This window comes from Botrytis porri (assembly GCF_014898465.1).
Source record: "Botrytis porri strain MUCL 3234 chromosome Unknown BPOR_005, whole genome shotgun sequence".
Taxonomy (NCBI): domain Eukaryota; kingdom Fungi; phylum Ascomycota; class Leotiomycetes; order Helotiales; family Sclerotiniaceae; genus Botrytis; species Botrytis porri.
Window position 1 is genome coordinate 43,522 of NW_024066079.1, and position 21,518 is coordinate 65,039.

Below are 21,518 nucleotides of genomic sequence, written 5' to 3' on the forward strand. Positions count from 1 at the left end.
TTGTTTTGAAAGCGGTTTTCCATTCCTCGCCTTCCTTCATTCTGATCAAATGGTACCCGTTGCGCAGGTCCATCTTGGTGAATATGGTAGCTCCGCCCAATCGATCTCTTAATTCCGTAGCTAATGGAAGTGGATATCGATCCTTCTTGGTAAGCGTGTTGAGCTTTCTGTAGTCCACAACTAGTCTCTTAGTACCATCCTTCTTGGGTACCCACATAGTTGGACTTGCCACTTGGGACGTGGATTCCCTGATCCATCCCTTGGCCAAATTGTCATCGATATATTCCCTGAGCGTCTTCAGCTCATCGGCTGACATTGAATAAATTGGGGTGTGCACAGGCATCTTGCCTTCCTCCAATATTATCTCATGATCCCATGGCTTGTGTTCTGGCAAAGCCTCATGGATCCCTGGTTCCTTGAACACATGTTCGTATTTCTTGTACTGTTCTGGTATCATAGGCTCTTCTGCCTTGATTGCGATTTCCTGCCGTGTCGTTGGCTTCTGCATTTGTAGAGGAGGTGTACTGGCCTTCGCTCTTAATGGAGGACCCTGGACTGGGTGTCCTACGTCGCCGGTGTTGTTCGCGTTCAACTCTCCTTGGCGCGTGTTACGTCTCGCGGACGCCTTGAACGTGTCGTCGTGACCGTTCTTGCACTGATCAAATGTCACTGTCTCTTGTGACCAATCTATCTTAGGATTGTGTGCCTTCAACCATGGCATCCCTAAGATGATCTGTTGTTGGCCCAATGGCACAACGTCAAGCTGTATAACCTCTGAATGTTGGGTTATGTTCATTTGTACTGGTCGTGTCTCCTGTGAAACATTCCCGTCAGATCCTGCTAGTTGTCCGTCAACTAACTGCAATTGGTAGGGTTTTTGTTTCTTCTGGAGTGGAACTCCCAAGTACTTTGCAGCTTCTGGTGCAATAAAGTTTCCTGTAGCCCCTGAATCTATCATGGCTTGCTGTATTTGTCCGTTTATTTTGACCTTGCAGTATATCTGTCCTGCTTGTCCTGTAGCATTCAATTGCTGGGTAACTTGTTTTTTGTCTGTTTCATTGGATTGTTGGTTCCTTGTCTTTCTTTTCTTGGGGAACCATCCGGTTGCTTCTTTATCTGATCGATGGATTCCGCAGAATTCATCATAGCAAGCAGTCCAGCTCATCATCGCGTGATCTGCTGGTATCTCTTCCTTAATACATTCTTCCGTTACCGACGGTGATGGGGTTCGGTAATACTCCTGTTCCCACAAATCTACTGCATTCATACCCTCTTGGTTTCGTGGTAACTCATCCAATAATTTCCGGAATTCTTCACTGGTGAAGGTCTCAGTTTCTTCGGTCTTAGCTGGATGTTCCTGGGATACAAAGGTAGCGTTAAGTTGGCCTTTGCCGAACTTGGGTTTGAAGTTGTCTTTCTTTCCTCCTGTCTTCTTACTTCGGCAATCCGCTGCCCGGTGCCCTGTTTTTCCACATTCAAAGCATAAGTTGTTTTCTCGTCTACGTTTCTTTTCCTGATCATCATTCCTGTTTGCGTGGTGCGTGGCGTCTAACTCCATAGGGTCTCCGTATCTCTGTGGATTGTATCGTGGTCTACCCTCGTTCTTGCGGTAACGCCCTTGGTTTTGATTTTCTTGAGGTTTGTATGATCTTTGGCTTTGCTTAAATCTGTAGAGACGATCGTCGGCTTCAATAGAGTCCTTGATTAAGTCGTTCAAATCATTACTCTCGCCGTCTCGGTCTAGTTCCAATCGTACTTCTGGTTTGAGCCCTTTTCGGTAATGGCTCATGATGGCGGTCTTATCCCATTTGGTCATTCCTGCATATCTTCGGAACTCCGTAGCGTACTTGAGGGCTGATCCTGTTTGCTTGATGTTAAAGATCTTTTCCTCGGCTATCTCTAACTCGTTGGCGTTTCCGAAAATCCTACGGATTTCTGTTTTGAACCCTTCGAAGCTCTCGAAGATTACTCTGGTAGGTTTCATGCGGTATCGCTCGCTGTTCTCGAAGTAGTCCCGCAAGTATGGCTGAATCCATTTGCCTGCTTCTCCTCTGAGGTATGATACGGCCCATACACTCTTGGATTCCTTTTCGGTAAACTTGTCTTCGTTGAATCTGAAGTAGATTTCAAGTTGCAAGAGGAAGGTGTCGAGTTCCTGTCGACTTCCTTGGTATTTGTCTGGTAAGGCAATCTTGAGTGTTTCGTTGATGGTAATTTCCTTGGGAGCATCGGTCATCTCGACATCGTCGGTGTCGGGTGCTTGTGCCTGACTGCTCGCGGATGCACTGGTGGGTGCCATATCGTCGGTTGGTATTGAATCGGTACTTGAAGCAGAAATGGTGCTCAAAGTGTTACGGGAGCTGCCTCTAGGGTCACGTGGAAGTGTCTAGAGATCTCTCGAGGTGGTTTAGACTAGACTTCAAGTAGGAATTCAATAAGGTTGTAACTGGTTGCAATTCTCGTAACTATAGTAATGAAACTAATGATTGTTCTTGAGCACGAAGCTCTACATTGTAATGAAACCCATTCCCTTATATAGACCTTCGTTCTCTGTGCTCAGTCGGATCACAAATGATCCTTCTGATCCGATCAACTGGATCACTAATGATCCCTCTGATCCGGTTACCTAAGCGTCGGGGTCACGTGACGTCTATTGTGGCAGACCATCGTAACAGTACACTATATTAATACATGTACTACTTTTACTTCAATTTACACTTTCAAACTTATATTATTCAATAACAATTAAATCAATTAATTAAAACTATTTAGAATTTAATAATTTAAAATCTATTATATTATTTTAATAGATTTTTATATTATAATTTATCTTTTTATATTTATTACAATATTGAATAGAAAATACTTTTTTATTAAATTTATTTTGTTTTTAATATTTATTATATTGAATTTAAATATCAATTTTTTATTGAAATAATATATTAAAAGCTTTTTATTTGATAAATATTTCTTCTTAATATAATTAAGTTTTTTTTATATATTGATATTTATTTAATACTTTATTTGTTATTTGAAGTATATGAATCTTTATATTCAAAAATGTGTTTTTATAAGCTAATTATTTTATATCTTTAATTAAAGCTAGTATAATCTTAAATATAAATATAGGTGAGCTTAATTAATAATGAGTTATTTGAGATTTAATTAATATTGATTAAAAAAAAACTTCAATTAAATTATAAGGGATTTAAGAGATCTATTGATTTAGATTGAAAAAGGGAAGAGTAGATATATAAATTCAAATATCTAATTTCGAGAGTATAGCTTTAAAATTAAATAGGATTAAACCTATTCCTTAAAATTCTGATTTTATATTCTAAAAGATAATTAATTCTTTATATACAGCTTTAAAAGCTATAAAGAATTCAACCTTTAAAATATAATTAATATATACTTTAATAAATCCATCAATTTGATTACTATATAAACATTTTATATTGCTAAAACAATTAATATTAAGTAATTGAATTAAATAACTTGAATGTAATAATAAATATAAACATATAATATTATTCTCTTTATAGTATACTTGAAAAGCTATTGATTTATAACTTCCATACCTATTTAGCACCAACATTCGATATTTACTCTTTTCTGATTCTTAGTATACTTATTGAAGTATTTCAATTATTTTAAATTTGTTTTATTGTTTATTTATTTATTAGATATAGATTTAATAATCTAGTCTATAGGAAGATCGATTTTAATATATTAAGTAAAGAGATAAACCTATTCTTAAACTATTAGAAATAAGAGAATAGTTTTACCCTCTTTATTTCTATATATTATTATTATAGCCTATTCTTAATTGTCTAATTATACTAATTTACTTCTATTATATCTTTTAGTATTAATAACAATCATTACTATATATATAATTCTTATTATAAAGCTTATTTTATCAAAATATAAAAATCTTTATTTAAAATGCTATATTTCGCTTGTATATTTACAATTAATCTAAATTACTTTTCAAAAAGTTTAAAATCTTTATAAAAAGTTTTTTAAAAGTTATAAACATAATTAAAATATATCTTTAATTTTTTATATTATTTTATAAATTAATATACCTGTTGAGCAGACTTAGTAAGGTATATATACACAATATGTATAGGTAAAGGGATTGTTTATTTCTGTTTACTCTCTTTATATGAAAAGGGAATTACTATATCTATATATGTATGTTACTTTTATTTATGTACTTTGTATATATATGAGGTAAAGTATGATATATAATGTTATGTTGTTGGTTATGTGTTCCGACAATACTCAAAGCTTTCCAACAGCTTTTCCTCTTTTCAATTCGAAAATATAATTCACTATATCTTCTACCCCTTTAAATTTAAAAAAAAAACCTTTCAAATTTATATCAAGAATATATAAAATAATTATTTACTCTTTTATTTTAATAAATTTCAGATTTTATAATTAAAATTCAATTACAGAAATTGTTTTATTTATTCTTCAAATAAATATTATATATATAATATTATATAGCTTAACAGCCTTTCGAATTAGGAGTTTTTTATCTTTTTCAATAGCTTCAATAGCTAAAAGTATTCTCCCTTTTTTATTATTCAATTATATAATAAATGATTAATAAATCGTATGTTGAGATTGAAAAGTGTAAATTGAAGTAAAAGTAGTGTACGCATTGATATAGTATACGCATTAATAAACTATGTTATATTCAAAAATATTATTCGATAAGCAAATAATAACTTAGATTTAATTCTAATTCTAATAAACATAATTATCTCTAATATTAACAAGTCGATTAATGATTTTATTAATAAAGTATATAAATTATTCCAATTGATTAATATTATATATATAATATTTCGAAACCTTTATACTTGTTATTAACTATTAGATTTTGAAAAGACTTTCGAATTATCTTATAAAATTTTAGACTAATAAATAACAAGATCTTTTATTATTACCACCTTTTTATTCACCTTTTTATTGAATTCTATATATAAATTATATACTAAATATATTTAATCAGATTAACTAAACATTTTGATTATATCAAAACTATCGATCTTGTTTCTCGTATATATTAATAATCCAATATATTAAAGAAAATTAAAATATTTATATAAACTTATTAATTTTATTTCTAAATAAAAGCTTTTTATCTTATTATACTTAAATTCCTTAAATTCCGATTAATATTATTCTATCTTTGATTCGATAATATGGTTTATTAATGAGCAAATTATATAAATGAACAGATCACCTCATTTTATATACAAAATTTATCTATATATAATTATATACTTTCTTTATATAATAATATAATTTAAAGAAATTTGAAAATATTGAAATTTAATTATATAAATATCATAAAAATCTAATTATTTATTGAAAAATTAAATTATTATAATAGTTATTATAAAAATAACTTTTCTATAACGAAAATCATAACAATTTCTATTTTTTTTAGAATATAATAGAAATATTTATAAAAAAAACTAGATTTATAGAAAGCTGATTTTTTATTATTATTGAAAATTCTTTTCTTTTTTTCAAAATAATAATTAATTATTAAAATAAGAATATTAAAAAAGGCCTAATTTTGATGTGTTTTCAAGTGACCCGTTTACTAATATAACCCGCTCACTAATAAACTACGTTATCTCTATTAATTATATTATATTATTATTAAATAATAAATATTACAAAAAAAAGTAGTAATTTAATATTATAATCATTTATCACTTAATCAAAATATATTATTTCATATTGATTATAAGGTTGTTTATAGAAAAGCTTGTAAATTGATTTATTAAAAGAATTTATTATCTATATAATATATCTAATAAAAACTTATAATTCGTTTTCAAATTTTGAAAACATTCATTTAAATATTTATTAACTACTTTAAAACATTCTTCTTTATTTTATCCTAAATTTAATAATTAAATAAAAAGAATCAATACTATAATTGAATAATATCTTCAAGTCTTTATAAACTTTTATTAAAATAATTAATCTAATTAATTTTCACTTATAAAATTTATATTAAACAATGTGATTATATTAAAGATCACTGATATCTTTTTATTCTTTACTAATTACAATTTCCATTTACAATTTAACATGAAGCTATTTATATTTATTTTATCAAACCTATCATATTAAAAAAAAAAGTTCCTTAAAGTCAACAAAATTGTAAATCTATTTAATTTTATTTTAATTAAATTAAAAGCACGTATAATTCAATTAATTCAAAAATATAAAAATTATATTAACAAAACTTATATTAATACTTTTCTTTATAATAAAGATAATAAAGTATAAGTAAGTATAAAGAATAACGTAGTTTATCAGTACATATATTATATTAGTACATACACCACTCATTTTACATAAAAAATTCGTCTATGCGTAACTGTACACTTTCTTTATTTATTAATATAATTTGATTTTTCCTAAAAAACTTTATAGTTATTTATATAAATAATAAGAATTTCTAATCAATTATTAGAAATATAATTTAATATAATAGTTATTTTAAAGAAAGTTTTTTTGTAACGAAAATCGTAACAATTTCAATCTTTTTTAAAATATAATAAAAATATTTATATAAAAATTATAATTTTTATTATACATTTTTTTCAAAAAATAATGATTAATTATTAAAATACCAATATTAAAAAAACCCTGATTTTAGTATAATTTTGAAGTAGTACATGTACTGATATGATGTATGCACTAATAAACTACGTTATAAGAACTAATTATTTATTATTAAAAAATAATAATAATAAAAATAATTCTTTTAAAATTCCTAAGGTTTATAAATATATTTATCTATTTTAACTTTTAATTAGTTTTAAAATCTTTTTAATATTTTATAATTTATTATTTCAATTACTCTATTACTTGTTAGAATTATTAGATTGAGATATTATTAATATTATTAAATTATATAAAAATCAAGATCGAATTTTCGAAAGGGATAATAAAATATATAAAGGAATTGAATAATAAAAGTTTAAAGAAATCCTTAATTATTATAATAAAAACGGATCTTATTATTAAATCAAATAAAAATATTATTTAGTATTTTAATAGTCTATTGAAAACCTTTATAATTAGGAAAATATAATTGTTGTTTTTTATCCAACAAATTCAAATAAGCTAGATCTATTTACTTAAATTGATTTTAAAAGATTTATTATTTTCAATTCTATTAAACTTTTATTAATACTTATATTAAGTATATTTTTGAAATAAAATTGAGGTAAATTTAAAAAGTTTTATTAATTAATTATTAATCTTAAGAATGTTCATTTTAATTCAATATTAGAAATTAAAGTATTTTAATCTTATTTAATTATTTAGAATAATTTATATTACAATTATAAATCAATTGCTTTGAATGGAGGATATTATTATAATAATGATTATATAATCTATAATTGTTTTTATATCTCAGGTATAAATTATTAATATATTCTATTTTCTATAAGTAAAACTTTATTCTTTTATAATCCTTTTACTTTTGTAGTATAATATAAGTCTTTACCTGTATCTTGACAATTAGGAGTATAACATTACATATTATACTTTACTCTATATATATACTTCATATATAAATGAGATTAGTATATGTATATATATTTAGTAAGTTCTTTTTCATATGAAAAGAATAGATAGAATAAAATAATCCTTTTTATTCTTATATCTTATATATATACGCCTTACTAAGTCTACTCAATATAAACCGACTTCGTCTGTAACCTCTTAATACAACTACTATTTAAAATTATATTTAGTGAAATTAAAATTTATAATAAAAAAAATTATTAAATAATACTTTCTCGAAAAGCAAGGGGTCCGGGGGCTCGCAGGCCCCTGGTTTTCAAATAAATTCATATATTTTTTAAAAAATTATAAAAGTAATTAATTTATATAGAAAAATAGCAATTTTGTAGGGATTTTATTACAAAATAAGATGGTGTACGATAAGCCGAAGTCAGAACTCTTACAAGCTATTTTGATAGCAGATCAGAAAATTTATATGAGAATAATACCAACTGTCCAAGGATCATACAAATATTCATCGCAGAAGCATGATCGATACCAGTATCGAATGGAATGCCTCTATGACATCAATACATTTCTATCCCATCAAATATCAACATCCACCATATGTTTCGCCCAGTTCCATACCCTCACCAATTTTCATAAACCTCATAAAAGCCTCCTCTTCCATACAAACATCCCTTCATCCTTTCCTGCGAAACTTGGCATTGCGATCCTACAAGTGAGCTCCCAATCATTCATCTCCTTCTGAAACCACTCTTCCATACCACAGTCGCTAAATCCTGTGTATCGATTCGCGTTTTGTGTTCCGACTGCCACAATTGTATTCCCTTTATAAGCGTTCAACACCCGTTTCGTAAATGTCCCAGCTGTAATCATGTATACCATTAATAAAATTTTATTCTTTCCTCCAGCATTCTTCCTCAAATACTCCACCCCATCTGTCTTTTCAGTATCAGGTATCCACATAATTCTATATTCACTTGCCATGTTATCAACAGCGTTGACCTTCACCTTCATTCGGCGTAACATATATGTCCAATATCCACTTCCACTTGCCATATCAATAACTCCATCGACTTTTGACTCTTCCACAAGTTGAGATATTATGTAAAGAGAATCGTAAGATGGTACGACACATCCAAAATGATGGTACAGAACAGGGAGAACAGGATGAGTCATTTTTGAGGCGGCAGGAGCCGCATAATGTGCATCGGGAAGCGGTCCAAGGAAAGATACCATCTGACATGTATGGGCCCAAATATCGTAGTATGGATTTATTTGTGCTTTGGCTTTCGGTATCTTATATGAAGGTGCCATTCGGTGAGATTGAAGGTAATTCGCAACCCATTCTCGAGGTGAACCTTTCTTTGCGTTGGAGGAGAATGCTACTAGAGCTTTAGATGTATCAGTCTTGGAAGAGAATATCGAAGTATAGGCATCGATGTCTGCGAGTGGTATCTTGGAAGTCAGTCAACATCAATCTACAAGTCGTGGATAGAAACAGCCTACCTGAACAACCTTGCCATGATCTTTGTAGTGATACTTTAATTTTCCCGTACTAGTGGTTTCTTGAATTTGTGATAATGTCATGGCGAATGATTCAGCGCGATATACATAATTATCATCGCTGGATAGTCCAAACGTCTCGTATATAGTTTTGGAGAAATCATCTTCTTTTATTCCACTCCAATTATCGAAAATCTCATCAGGAGAGGGAGAGGGAGAGGTCATGGCGGTAAAAAGATTGAGTTGGTAGCAATGAGGAGTTGAATTTTTGATTGCAATAGCGTAGAAAGCCCCATCATGACAAATTTCTCTCTGGAGTGCAACTTATTAATTAGTTCCTCCAATGTTTGTGGCAATCCATTGGACGATCTTTCATATCACAATGGACAAGAAAGATCAGTGAGAAAGATCAGTGACAAATGGGCGACGATAAGGTCAATCGGAATAGTAAAGAAGTGAGTTGGTTTCGACTTTCAGTGAGGGGAAATAATTAATAAGTCTAGCATCTCCACCCCACATAGTTCTTGATGCACCGAAACAGAGTACGGCGTACAGTCTGTCACACCAGCAATCACATCTTCATCTTCATCTTCATTCTGAAACACTTCTATTCCCCAACCAACCAAATCTTCAAAAACAACCTGAAAGTAGATAGAAACTTGGAAAAGCATCTCAATTTTCAGTCATCGAGCACATGAGAACGTTGCCGATGATGTCTAGATAGGTATTTGATGCATAATTAGAAAGGAAGACCAAGAATCTCTCTTAGTACTTTACCACGCGAATTTAGCCCCCAATTGTCATGAGTATCGGGTAAGTCCGTAAGGCAAGTTCTCTACTTGAATAGCTTTTCTGAAACATTAATCCGGTCCGAGTAATGCTTAAGCATCTCTATCTCTTCCTAGTAGTGAGAATGTGAGAATCAAGCTGGTAACCCTCGTAACGTTTGATTTATAGTGCCATTCCATCCTATCTCCCTAGTATGGAATTGCGTTTGGTGGTGATAGACAATGACATCGCCGCCATATATCTTGCTAGAAGCACAACACTCGTGGTTTATGTCGCTTGCTTGGCCTGTTATATCCCATCGAATCCGCATGAATACAGTTCTTTCGAACAATTGATCTCAGTGTTCAGTGTGGAGCTCCAAGGTGGCGATACAGTCACGTCCCCATGCATTGAGAGCGAGTTCCTTATGTACGAAGTAGGGTGGAAGGAGCTTGATTAATTACCTTCCACCTGCATGAATTTCAGGCTATAGCAACCCATATTTTGTCTTGGAGCATCGACAACACATGCTGTCGCTTCATACATCGCTTTGTGTCGCCCACTCTACTTTGGGGACTATACTACTCTCCTACTCTGTACTGTACTCTGTTCTGTTCTGTTCTGTTCTTCCACCATTATCGAGTCAGATCTACACAGCCTGATGTCGTTTTTCGAATGGCTTCCCAATCCTATCACATATATCATTTAGATTCCATTTTTCCAAAATCCTCCATCAATTCTACTGGGAGAGACAAAAACAAGCTTTTCACTAAGCTTCATACTGCATGCTATGTGGCGTGATTTTTGTAACAAGTCACCCCACGTTAAGCCGCTAAGGACTCATTTTCATGGTCTAACCTTTTCTAAACATCATGAATCTCCACTGTCTTGTGATCACTTACCATTGCATATACATTGAGAATTGGATGAAAAATAATAATTTTGCATCCTTCTCTCTCTCTCACAGAAACTTTGATTGAACATATATCTTCCAATCAAACTTTTACCCAAAGAAATTCGTGAAAATGACAATTCCACTCCCCTCCCTCCGTTACTCTGTTCAATCTGTTCCAGCGAATCTACTCCAATTCAACAACCCATCAACCTCTTCTCCACCGTCGCCTCCACCTTCCCAGGACTCAACTACTGATGCCCAAGAACCAAAAGAAACTGTACTCTGGATAGGGTGTTCTGATTCCCTAGTATCAGAAACTGATGCTCTCACAAATGTTAAGAGATCCGAGATTTTCGTCCATCGTAACTTAGGAAACCGTGTGAGCGTTGGAGATACAAGCAGTGGAAGTGCAATTGAATGGGCCGTAGATGTTCTAAAGGTATGTTCAAGCCTGCTATATAGTGGAACTCGAATGCTAAAGTCATGGGTATCAGGTGCAACACATCATAATATGTGGCCACTATGATTGTCATCTGCTTGAGGAATCAGAAAGTGATAGTAACAATTGGTATCGGTAATTCTCCCCAGTGCCGCCAAGATCTATTCACGTGCCACCTTTCTTCCCCATCCTCTGTATCACCTACTCTCCATTCACTTCTAGTCCTATGACAACACGAATTCTACTAACACATGCAGTGATATCATCCAACTTCATCAAGAGTCCGACGCACTCGAACCACCTGCGCAATCGCCTCAATCACGGAATCGTCATTTCACGGAACTTTATGTACTGTCTGAAGTGGAATGGTTAAGACAGCAACCTATTGTTCAGCGAGCAATGAAGGAGTGGGACTGTCAGATTCATGCCTTTGTCTATGACCGGGATCAAAATAGCTGCCTAAGATTGGTCCCAGAGAGTCAGATAAAATGAGTCGCACCGGTTGGAAAATGTAAAGATGGATAGACAGTTATGATTTCAGACGAGAGATTAAATTATAATTAATTACAAAACGTTATTCATACGCAGATGGCGCAGCAAACAAGCACTAACGATAATCATTTGGGTATGTCCATATTCTCCTAACATAAAACTTCATCATTACACTCCTCCACACCACTTCATCCACCAATACACGTTGTGATATCTCCATGTTTCCGACCATGCATCATATAGAGCTGGATACGAGTTTGACGATCAATAATCGATTCTCTTTTCCCGAATTGGCGCCTGCAATACTGTGTCTTGGTTCCAGACAACCTTCCCCTTCTCATTGAAGGTTGAAAGCTCGTCACTAATTGGGATTATTCCACTCGTTGCCTCAACCTCGTGTTGACTAATGCCCATTTCATCCCTAACAATCCATAGTGTTTGCGGGGGGCTTGTAATGGAGGGATCAAGGTAAGCCTGGTTCTCCACAGCTTCTTCATACGATGGAAGCTCCTCGCGACTAGTCACAAACTTCTTGGCACGCGCGTGTGATTTGAATCTTCTTGGATCAAACAATTTTCCAAGCATCGCAGCCTTCTTGGACTTTTTGGCATCTTCTTCGCGTCCTTCAGACTGTGTGGGTGGGAGTGCAGACTTGGTATATTCGTGAGTGTTGTTTGATGGCGTTTCGAATAAAGCAACTTGATCATCACCATCAGTGGACCTTGGAAGGTACATAGTCAAAGGCTTCAAAGCATGACGCATCACAGCATGGTAAACAGCTGTCAGGAAAATTAAAACGCCCATGAGAACAATTGGGCCTGTGGTCGTATTAATGGCGAATAGACCGAGTAGACAGACTTCGGAAATGTAGACTCCGACCATTAATTGTTGCAGAGCTTTAGCATACGAAGATCCTCGAGTATCGACGTCGTTGGAAAGAACGAAGAACATGTTATAACGGACGGCAAGGTACACAATGGCGAACCCAATAGTTGCAAATCCGAGAACAAGTGGTGCGATGCAAGAATAAGAGATTGCTAATTTATTGTTAGAAATGGACATTTTGTTTTTCAGGACTACATGAACATACCAATAACTCCCAAACAAGCAAACTTCGGATATAACGATCCCCAACCGAGACCAGCCAATGTAATATATCGATTGTACATTTTTCTTGGCGACTTATCAAGGAACTTACCACCAACGGTTAACATGACCAGAGCGCCAATGTTGATCAAGTTTCCAGCTGCAATTCCAAGACCTTGAACAATGATGTAAGATATAAAAAAGTTAGAAGCTTTTGGTAAACTTTGAGCTAGTAACGTGGTAGCTGAAGAAGGATTCTCAATGATTTCGGATACCACAGCTGCCGCTCCAGATGAGAATGTGGTGACCAAGAATACTTGTATGACTTGGAATGCAAAATACCAATTCTGGCATTTAAGTTCCACGGCTGGTGTTGTCACCTCACCACTAAGTTTGGCCATCCACCTGCAGACGATGGGTACCAAAGCCATCAGGATTGATAATGCGACTGAGGGTAGTAAACCAGTGACGACACCAAGAATAACACTTGGGATATCGTTAATGAATGACAAGAAAGGAACCTTTTCAGTCAAATAGTTGATGTTGCTGATAGCACCGACAACAGCAACAGGAATCGACCAAAAGATAATCATTGCAGTCAAGAATGTCGCAGTAGCAATTACCCTCATCTTTCTCTGTGTTTTCTTGATTTTAAGGTTCTTCCAAATAACTTCCTTGGGTTTGACTGCGATAGCTCTAGGGTCCAACTTGGTGGGGTCCTTTGCGCTGAATCTTTGAAATGCATAATTGGCTTCAAATTGGGATCTGAATTCAACAAAGGCAGCAGTGAGTGATGTCCCGCTTTGGCCCACTACAGTTTCTTGCTCCTTTTCGATTTCTGGAATGAGTTTTTGAAGTTCGTTTCGAGACCAATCAATGGTGTCGACCTTTTTTCCGATCAATGGTATCTTCCCTAGACGATGTGTTGGTCGGTCTGTCTTCTTCATCCATTCAGAGACAAGCGCAGCTTCGGTATCCACAGTCTTTCGCGCTGGTTTTGGCTTCCCTTTCTTTTCCGCCTTGGCCCATTTCTTTTCCCATTTAAGGCGTCTATCATTTGCGGCTTTGATCAGTTTGATTTCGGCATTTTCCAGCTTCATTGCATCGGTATCTCGCTCTTCGACTTTCTCCGTGAGCTTCTCGCAATCTTTAGCCATCCAAATACGAGCAACGACAGCATCTCCTCCAAGGGCCTCCTTTAATGCTGATTGATTCAAATGTTCCTGTGGGATAAAGGTGAAGAGTACAGTCTTGGAAGAAATTCTGGACGCATTGAATGGGGCTAGCATATAGTTGTGTCGAACGTTGATGAAGAACATGGTTTCTTTGGTGATCATGAATATAACGAAACCTAAAATTGTTAGCAGATTTTCAAACAAACGTGGGAGAGACCTGAAGAAAGAAAGACAAATACGAGGAATACTGACTGAGAAATATCCATGCAACAAATGTATGGGCATAGTATCGATTCTTATCAACTACGTTACTGAAAGATAGTATATCAAGCTCCTTTTGGCCGCCACCACCAGTCGCATTGACCGGAAATAGAATGGGGAAAGTTATACAACAACCAACAAAACATATCTTGGTCAACAAACCAAAGAATCGAAGGTAAAAGTAACCATCAAGGGATTGATGGTCCAGAACATGTTCATCTGGAATACTTCTGAATGGAGCAAGCCAGCCAAATTTGCTATCAGATAACCGCGATGTCCTTTCATCCTCGCGAAGTGTTGGTAAGAAAGTTCGAGGTTGGTAGACACGTAAATATTTTGCGCGAAGGACCAAGAATGCAATGATATATACCACAGCAAGAGCGGCAACAGGTATCAAAGTGGATACAAGACTGGATGCAGAGCTTGATGTAGTATTAGATGTTCCAGATCCTGCATTCTGAGAAGAAGACTATGAGGGTGTTGAGTCAGCAATTGCGCATTCGACCCAGATGCATCATGTAGAGTTGAATAGGAACTGACCATCTTGGAGACAATTGCAAAAGCAAATGAAAAACAAGAGTCTTTTTGGCAATGCCACTATCTTTCGATGTATGAATAATTTCTCGTGAAGACTTTTAATCGTGATGTGATATGGATGTGGATTGAAGTAAATAAATGACCAGACCAATTTTTTATCAATTCAATAACAACAATACTGAGCTTCGTCGCCCCCGCACTCGCACTTGCACGATTTGATTGATTAACTTCTAGCTTGGGCTTAATTAGACCGAAAGGAAGGATTAAACCAATTTCTTTGGACTGAATTATTTCCGCAGTTGGCTAGCTGGTTGAGCACGGATGGCACAAGTGCAGTGTGATAATCAATAGTAAATTTCAGATTGAAAATAGTTTAACTGGTTGTGCGTCCATATCCCCTACTCTGCATGTACTTTGTGCTCCGTCAGAGTACAGAATAATGATTAACTTACATCAAACGAGTGTTAGCCACATCACTACATCAAACATCATACCCTAGGTAGGACTCCGTACTAGGTATTCAGCTACAGATGCTTTCATGTGACATAGCCACACTTCAAACACTTGATCAAAGTACTTGGTTTTCGGCAGAATTGACTTTGAGGCTGACGTACGATTATCCATGCAACGAAATGTTTCCGAGAGAATTTGATAATTTGGCTAAATTTGAGTTTGGTAGAGAATACTTTGTAAAATTTGAAAAAGTGGCAGGCACGACGGGTACGTTACCTCGTTCAAGCTCATTACTACGTAAGTGGACGTCAAATGGTATATCATGTCTAGACAACACCAAGACCTGGCTTCCACGTTCGGTAATCTTCCCAATAATTGACTAGCTTTCCGAAGTACAGCTTTGATGTGCCAATGATTTCGATGTGCCGAACCCTGTTTGCGAATCATACAAGGATAATCACATCTGACAGAGCGCGATTCTTACCTAATTTGAGATTTTGTACCTCAAACATGCGATAATCGATCTTCAACAAGTAAACCATACATATTCCTTGCCTTTAAGTGGTCAATGACACAAACGAATACACGGAACATCGTGGTTAATGTAACACAGTGAGGTCATGATATTGCTTGCTGCGCCATGAAAGATTTTCTGGAAATGGACTACCCATGACTTGAATCATCAACGGTGAGCTCTAGGAAAGAGTATTTTGTGGCTGGTGAATCAAGTTCGCCCACATAAATTGATAGATCGGTAGATAGATATCTTGATAGATCTACTACCCTAGGATCAGATCAATGCGATTTTCCTACCCTGAAAACCATACCACATGCAACAGGTTAAGATGTGCCTATACATCACCGTTACTATGTTAATGCATGTTGCTGATGCCATCTACAGGCAATATCAAGGTGGAGGGCTCAGATCCAATCCTTCAACTGTAAGTTTGAAAGCATCATTCCTTGGACTTGTTAGCAGGCTCAATAGCAGAACTTAAAGATGTTGACGACAAATCTTGAATAACTTCCACCAACTTCCAGATTCAATCTGCCCCTCAAGCAATCCTCAAAATCAACGTCAACAGAGAGTAAGCCATTATCATCATCCCATATCGGACCCGCAAGAACATCACCCAAAGGCGAAATGACACAGGAACCACCTCTACATACGAAATCAGATGTATCCTTTTTGTGGGTTTCTGTGATTTCTGGTATTCCTTCTACCCTCTGTGGGAGCGCAATCTCACATCCATCATCCGTTAGAATGGATTTCCTCCTTGATTTAGATTGAGCATGCCTATAACCATCCGCATGGCCATCTTCAATAGCGCCGTCATCTTTATAGTTTCCAGTAATCCAGTTTGGAAGATTCGATCTCTTCATACATTGATTCGCACTTAATACCACGCATCTACCCTCGCATGCAATTGTTCGCATCAATGGTAGCCAGGTATCCTTTGCATCTGCTGTGGGGGCTAAATATAAATTGACATTTTGGCTATAAAGGGATTGTCGTAACAAAGGCATGTAGTTTTCCCAGCATATCGCAGCCGCAAGCGTAAGTCTCACCCCTCTGATCGTGGTTGTAACCGCTCTCAATGATGAAGGCTGTCCTTGACCCCATATGAGCCTTTCGATGCCAGTCTGTTACCATTAGTATCGATTGCAAATGACCACTCTCTCCAGATAATGACGACAAAGAGGAACTGTCATACCGGCATGACCTTTCTCCTTTTTCCAATCATTCCAAACTTTGGACAAACATACACAACACCACAATATAAACTTCCACCACATCTCTCAACTACTCCTGTCACAATGAATACATCAGTATCTCTTGCGATTCTTTCCAGTTCCTCTCTTGTGCCATCTCCGCGTTTTCCATCATCTCTATCCTCGAGTTCTTTGTTCACCCATTTCCTTCCTGCGCCTTCTGGTGTATCTCCTAAATCGACTGCATCTTTGTAATAGTGCAGGAACTGTTCACGACCTTTTGAATCTCGAGCTCCGACTACTGCGCCAAATGTTGCCGTGCGAGGGTAACCGCCTAAATATGCTTCTGGAAATAGGATCAAATCAATTGATTTTGTCGCAGCTTGTTCTGCTATTTCAGAGAGGGCAGCAAGACTGGCAGATGTTGTGGAGAGTGTGTGAGATTGGGAAACTGCTAAACGTAATTTTTGTGCCATGATAGTTAGATTTCCTGAATAGTTGCCAAGTTGTGGTTGATGAATTGCTGGGTAGGTAGGATTCAATGAATATGGAGCTCCAAGGGCATGAAGGACATCAAAGCTAAGTTGATGCTATGCGGGGAAGCTAGTTTGGGGGGGCCTCGGGGGCCTAAAAGAAATGCGGGGTTGTTGGCGGCTTGGCTTGCTTACCTTAGAACCCACCTGCCTCTATGATCAAAATATTAGGACTATCTGTATTTATAATATGATATCAAAAAGAGATGTAATTTATTGAAGTCCTTTTGAATAATACTCAATTCCCGCCTCTTATTTCGGTTACGTAGAGCCTGCTACCTGGCTCCCTGAATACCTAGGACCTATTTCTCTCTTTGTTAGGGCCTGAATAGAATGAGTGTGAAATTATATAATATCATCTCTCTTAGTACGATTCAAAATATTCGATCATTCATTCTTTTATCATAATGTACCGGAAGCTTTGCTCAGTCTCAGCCTCAGTCTCAGAATGTTACATTGTTCAGAGCAAACAAAGTCCTCAATCATCATTTTTCTCATATGAGAATGCACTCAATTTAATAACGTGTTTCCAAAACCTCAAATTTCAGTACTTCGTTAAGAACACTTAAATGTTATATTTTCTAATTTCAATCTATAATAATTCTATTGAATGGAATTCAATTCAATTAAAAGTTTGATTAAATAATAGTAAGTGATTGATTATAACGTAGTTTATTAGTATATATATTATATTAGTACGTATACTACTTTTACCTCAATTTACACTTTCAAACCTAAATTATTCAATAATAATTAAATCAATTAATTAAAACTATTCAGAATTTAACAATTTAAAATCTATTATATTATTTTAATAGGTTTTTATATTATAATCTGTCTTTTCGTATTTACTATAATATTAAATAGAAAATGCTTTCTCATTAAATCTACCCTTTTTTTAATATTCATTATATTAAATTTAAATATTAATCTTTTGTTAAAAAAATATATTAAAAAAATTTGTTTAATAAGTATTCCTCCTTAATATAATTAGGTTTTTTTTATATATTAATATTTGTTTAATATCTTATTTATTATTCGAAGTATACAAATCTTTATATTCAAAAGTATATTTTTATAAGTTAATTATTTTATATCTTTAATTAGACTTAGTATAGTTTTAAATATAAATATAGATAAGTTTAATTAATAACAAATTATTTGAAATTTAAATAATATTGATTAAGAAAGAGTTTTAATTAGATTATAAAGGGTTTAAGAGATTTATTAATTTAGGTTGAAAGGAGGGGGGGGGGGGGAGGGGGGGGGGTAGATATATAAATTCGAATATCTAATTTCGAGAATATAGTTTTAGGATTAAATAGAATTAAATCTATTCCTTGGAATCTTGATTTTATATTTTAAGAAATAATTGATTTCTTATATATAGCTTTAAAAGCTATAAAGAATTCAATTTTTGAAATATAATTAATATATATCTTAATAAATTCATTAATTTAATCATCATATAAACATTTTAGATTACTAAAATAGCTAATATTAGATGATTAAATTAAATAATTTGAATATAATAATAAATATAAATATATAATATTATTCTTTTTATAATATACTTAAAAAGCTATTAATTTATAACTTTCATACTTATTTAATACTAATATTCGATATTTACTTTTTCTTCAATTCTTAATATACTTATTGAAGTATTTCAATCATTTTAAATCTATCTTATTATTTGTTTATTTATTAAATATAGATTTAATAGTTTAGTCTATAGAAAGATTACTTTCAATATATTAATTAAAAAGATAAATTTATTTTTGAATTATTAAAAATAAAGGGATAATTTCATTCTCTTCATTTCTATATATTATTATTATAGTTTATTCTTAATTATCTAATTATACTAATTTACTTCTACTATATTTCTTAATACTAATAATAATTATTATTATGTATATAATTCTTATTATAAAGCCTGTTTTATTAAAATTATAAAAATCTTTATTCAAAATGCTATATTTCATTTATATATTTGTAATTAATTGAAATCACTTTTTAAAAAGCTTAGAATTCTTGTAAAAAGCTTTTTAAAAGTTATAAATATAATTAAAATATATTTTTAATTTTTTATATCATTTTACAAATTAATATGTTCAAAGCTTTTTAATAGCTTTTCATTTTTTTAATTCGAGAATATAATTTATTATATCTTTTATTTTTTTAAGTTTAAAAAAAAAACCTTTCAAATTTATATTAAGAATATATAAAACAATTACTTACTCTTTTACTTTAATAAATTTCAGATTTTATAATTAAAATTTAGTTGTAGGAATTGTTTTATTTATTTTTTAAATAAGTATTATATATATAATATTATATAGTTTAATAATTTTTTGAATTAAAAGTTTTTTATTTTTTTTATTAGTTTTAATAGTTAAGAATATTCTCCTTTCTTTATCATTCAATTATATAATAAATAATTGATAAATTATATATTGAGATTGAAGAGTATAAATTGAGGTAAAAGTGATGTATGTATTAATATAATATATGTACTGATAAACTACGTTATTACTTTAAAAATATATCAAAATCAAGCTTTTCTTAATATGTATATTTTAATAATTAATCATTATTATTTTTTAAAAAAAGAAATTTAATTATAATAATAAATTAAATATTCAAAAATCTAATTTTTATTTAAATATTCTTATATTCTAAAAAAAAGTTAAAATTATTACGATTTTTATTATAAAAAGAATTCTTTTTATAATAACTATTATAATAATTCGAATTTTTAATTTATTATTAAAAAATTTCAATATTTATATGTTTAAATATTATTGTTACGACGACATCTAACATACCGAGTCACCTGATCAGAAAGTCACGGGATTAGAGATTCCCACTGGATCCCACTGCTCCCACCTGGTGGGACACGATGGGATCAATGGGACAACAAGGAACGAAGGTCTATATAAGGGAATGGGTTTCATTACAATGTAGAGCTTCGTGCTCAAGAACAATCATTAGTTTCATTACTATAGTTACGAGAATTGCAACCAGTTACAACCTTATTGAATTCCTACTTGAAGTCTAGTCTAAACCACCTCGAGAGATCTCTAGACACTTCCACGTGACCCTAGAGGCAGCTCCCGTAACAATAAGAAAAAGGAATAATCTTTAATTAGATTAGTTTTAGATTTTAAAGGATTTAGCTAGTATAATTCGCTCTTTATATTATATATTCTAGATTTTCATTATAAATGGAAATTCTGTTTGTGTTGAAATGTATGATTATATACTTAAACGAATCATATGATTCTTTTTATTATATATATATTAAGAAAAATCATACCTTATTCTAGATCATTTTAATTTATATTATTTATTTTATATAGGCTATATAGTGCTATATATAGTGATTTGAGTTGACGACTCCTTCTTCCTCAAGTGATCTCAACATTAATATTATATAGTAATAGAGGTAGGTGATTCATTTTGATTTAGAGATAAAAAGAAAATATGATTTATGAGTTTTGTATTGAGGTATAAGGTTTTAAATAAGTCTTGTAGTATCTTTTTGTATATATATAAAAACTTAGTCTTGAATGTGCTTTATTTCAATTCCTTATTAGGTTTAAGTTCAATTAGCGTGTCGCCATTTCAATCACTCTTCTTCAAAGGCGCTACGATACAGTGACATTTCTACAGTATTTGCGAAGAATTACTCTATGACCCTAGCACCTTCTACTCTTTTATACTACAGAATCGAGAGCAAAGCGATCGTGGAGCGCACCTATATACTAGCTATGTACACGTGATCGTGCACGTGAGCGATCGCAGTTGCGATTGAGGCCGATTAGTAACAAGTAGTATATATATTAATATAATATATATACTAATAAACTAGTAATATAAGTTTTAGATAATTTAAGCTTTTATTAATCAATTTAGAAATATATCAATTTCCAATTTTATAAATTAATATTTATCTTTAATCTAATAACTATGTTTTTAGAATATTCGGAAATCTATATACTTATTTATTTAATTAAAATATTAATAATTCTTAAAAATTTATTAAAATTAAAGATGTATTAATAAAATTAGAA

At 32.6% G+C, this 21,518-nt stretch overlaps 4 protein-coding genes across 4 annotated transcripts; 1 reads left to right on the top strand and 3 right to left on the bottom strand.

Annotated features, from left to right (window-relative positions):
* Positions 1–8,004: 8,004 nt before the first annotated feature.
* Positions 8,005–9,798, bottom strand: EAF01_003789 (uncharacterized protein). The gene is made up of 2 exons (XM_038912043.1): positions 9,091–9,798; positions 8,005–9,039 (listed from the first exon to the last, which is right to left on the bottom strand). Exons 1-2 carry the CDS (start codon positions 9,310–9,312, stop codon positions 8,227–8,229), a joined length of 1,035 nt encoding a protein of 344 aa, XP_038771727.1. The 5' UTR covers positions 9,313–9,798; the 3' UTR covers positions 8,005–8,226.
* A 1,082-nt stretch (positions 9,799–10,880) lies between these two features.
* On the top strand, positions 10,881–11,681 carry EAF01_003790 (uncharacterized protein; the record flags this gene model as incomplete). Its single annotated transcript, XM_038912044.1, has 3 exons — positions 10,881–11,189; positions 11,245–11,324; positions 11,447–11,681. 3 exons carry the CDS (start codon positions 10,881–10,883, stop codon positions 11,679–11,681), a joined length of 624 nt encoding a protein of 207 aa, XP_038771728.1.
* Positions 11,682–11,945: 264 nt separating this feature from the next.
* Positions 11,946–14,746, bottom strand: EAF01_003791 (uncharacterized protein; the record flags this gene model as incomplete). The annotated part of the gene is made up of 4 exons (XM_038912045.1): positions 11,946–12,718; positions 12,772–14,118; positions 14,195–14,672; positions 14,744–14,746. The coding sequence occupies 4 exons, from the start codon at positions 14,744–14,746 to the stop codon at positions 11,946–11,948; spliced, it is 2,601 nt and encodes an 866-aa protein (XP_038771729.1).
* A 1,354-nt stretch (positions 14,747–16,100) lies between these two features.
* On the bottom strand, positions 16,101–17,382 carry EAF01_003792 (uncharacterized protein; the record flags this gene model as incomplete). Its single annotated transcript, XM_038912046.1, has 3 exons — positions 16,101–16,132; positions 16,219–16,837; positions 16,909–17,382. 3 exons carry the CDS (start codon positions 17,380–17,382, stop codon positions 16,101–16,103), a joined length of 1,125 nt encoding a protein of 374 aa, XP_038771730.1.
* Positions 17,383–21,518: the final 4,136 nt, after the last annotated feature.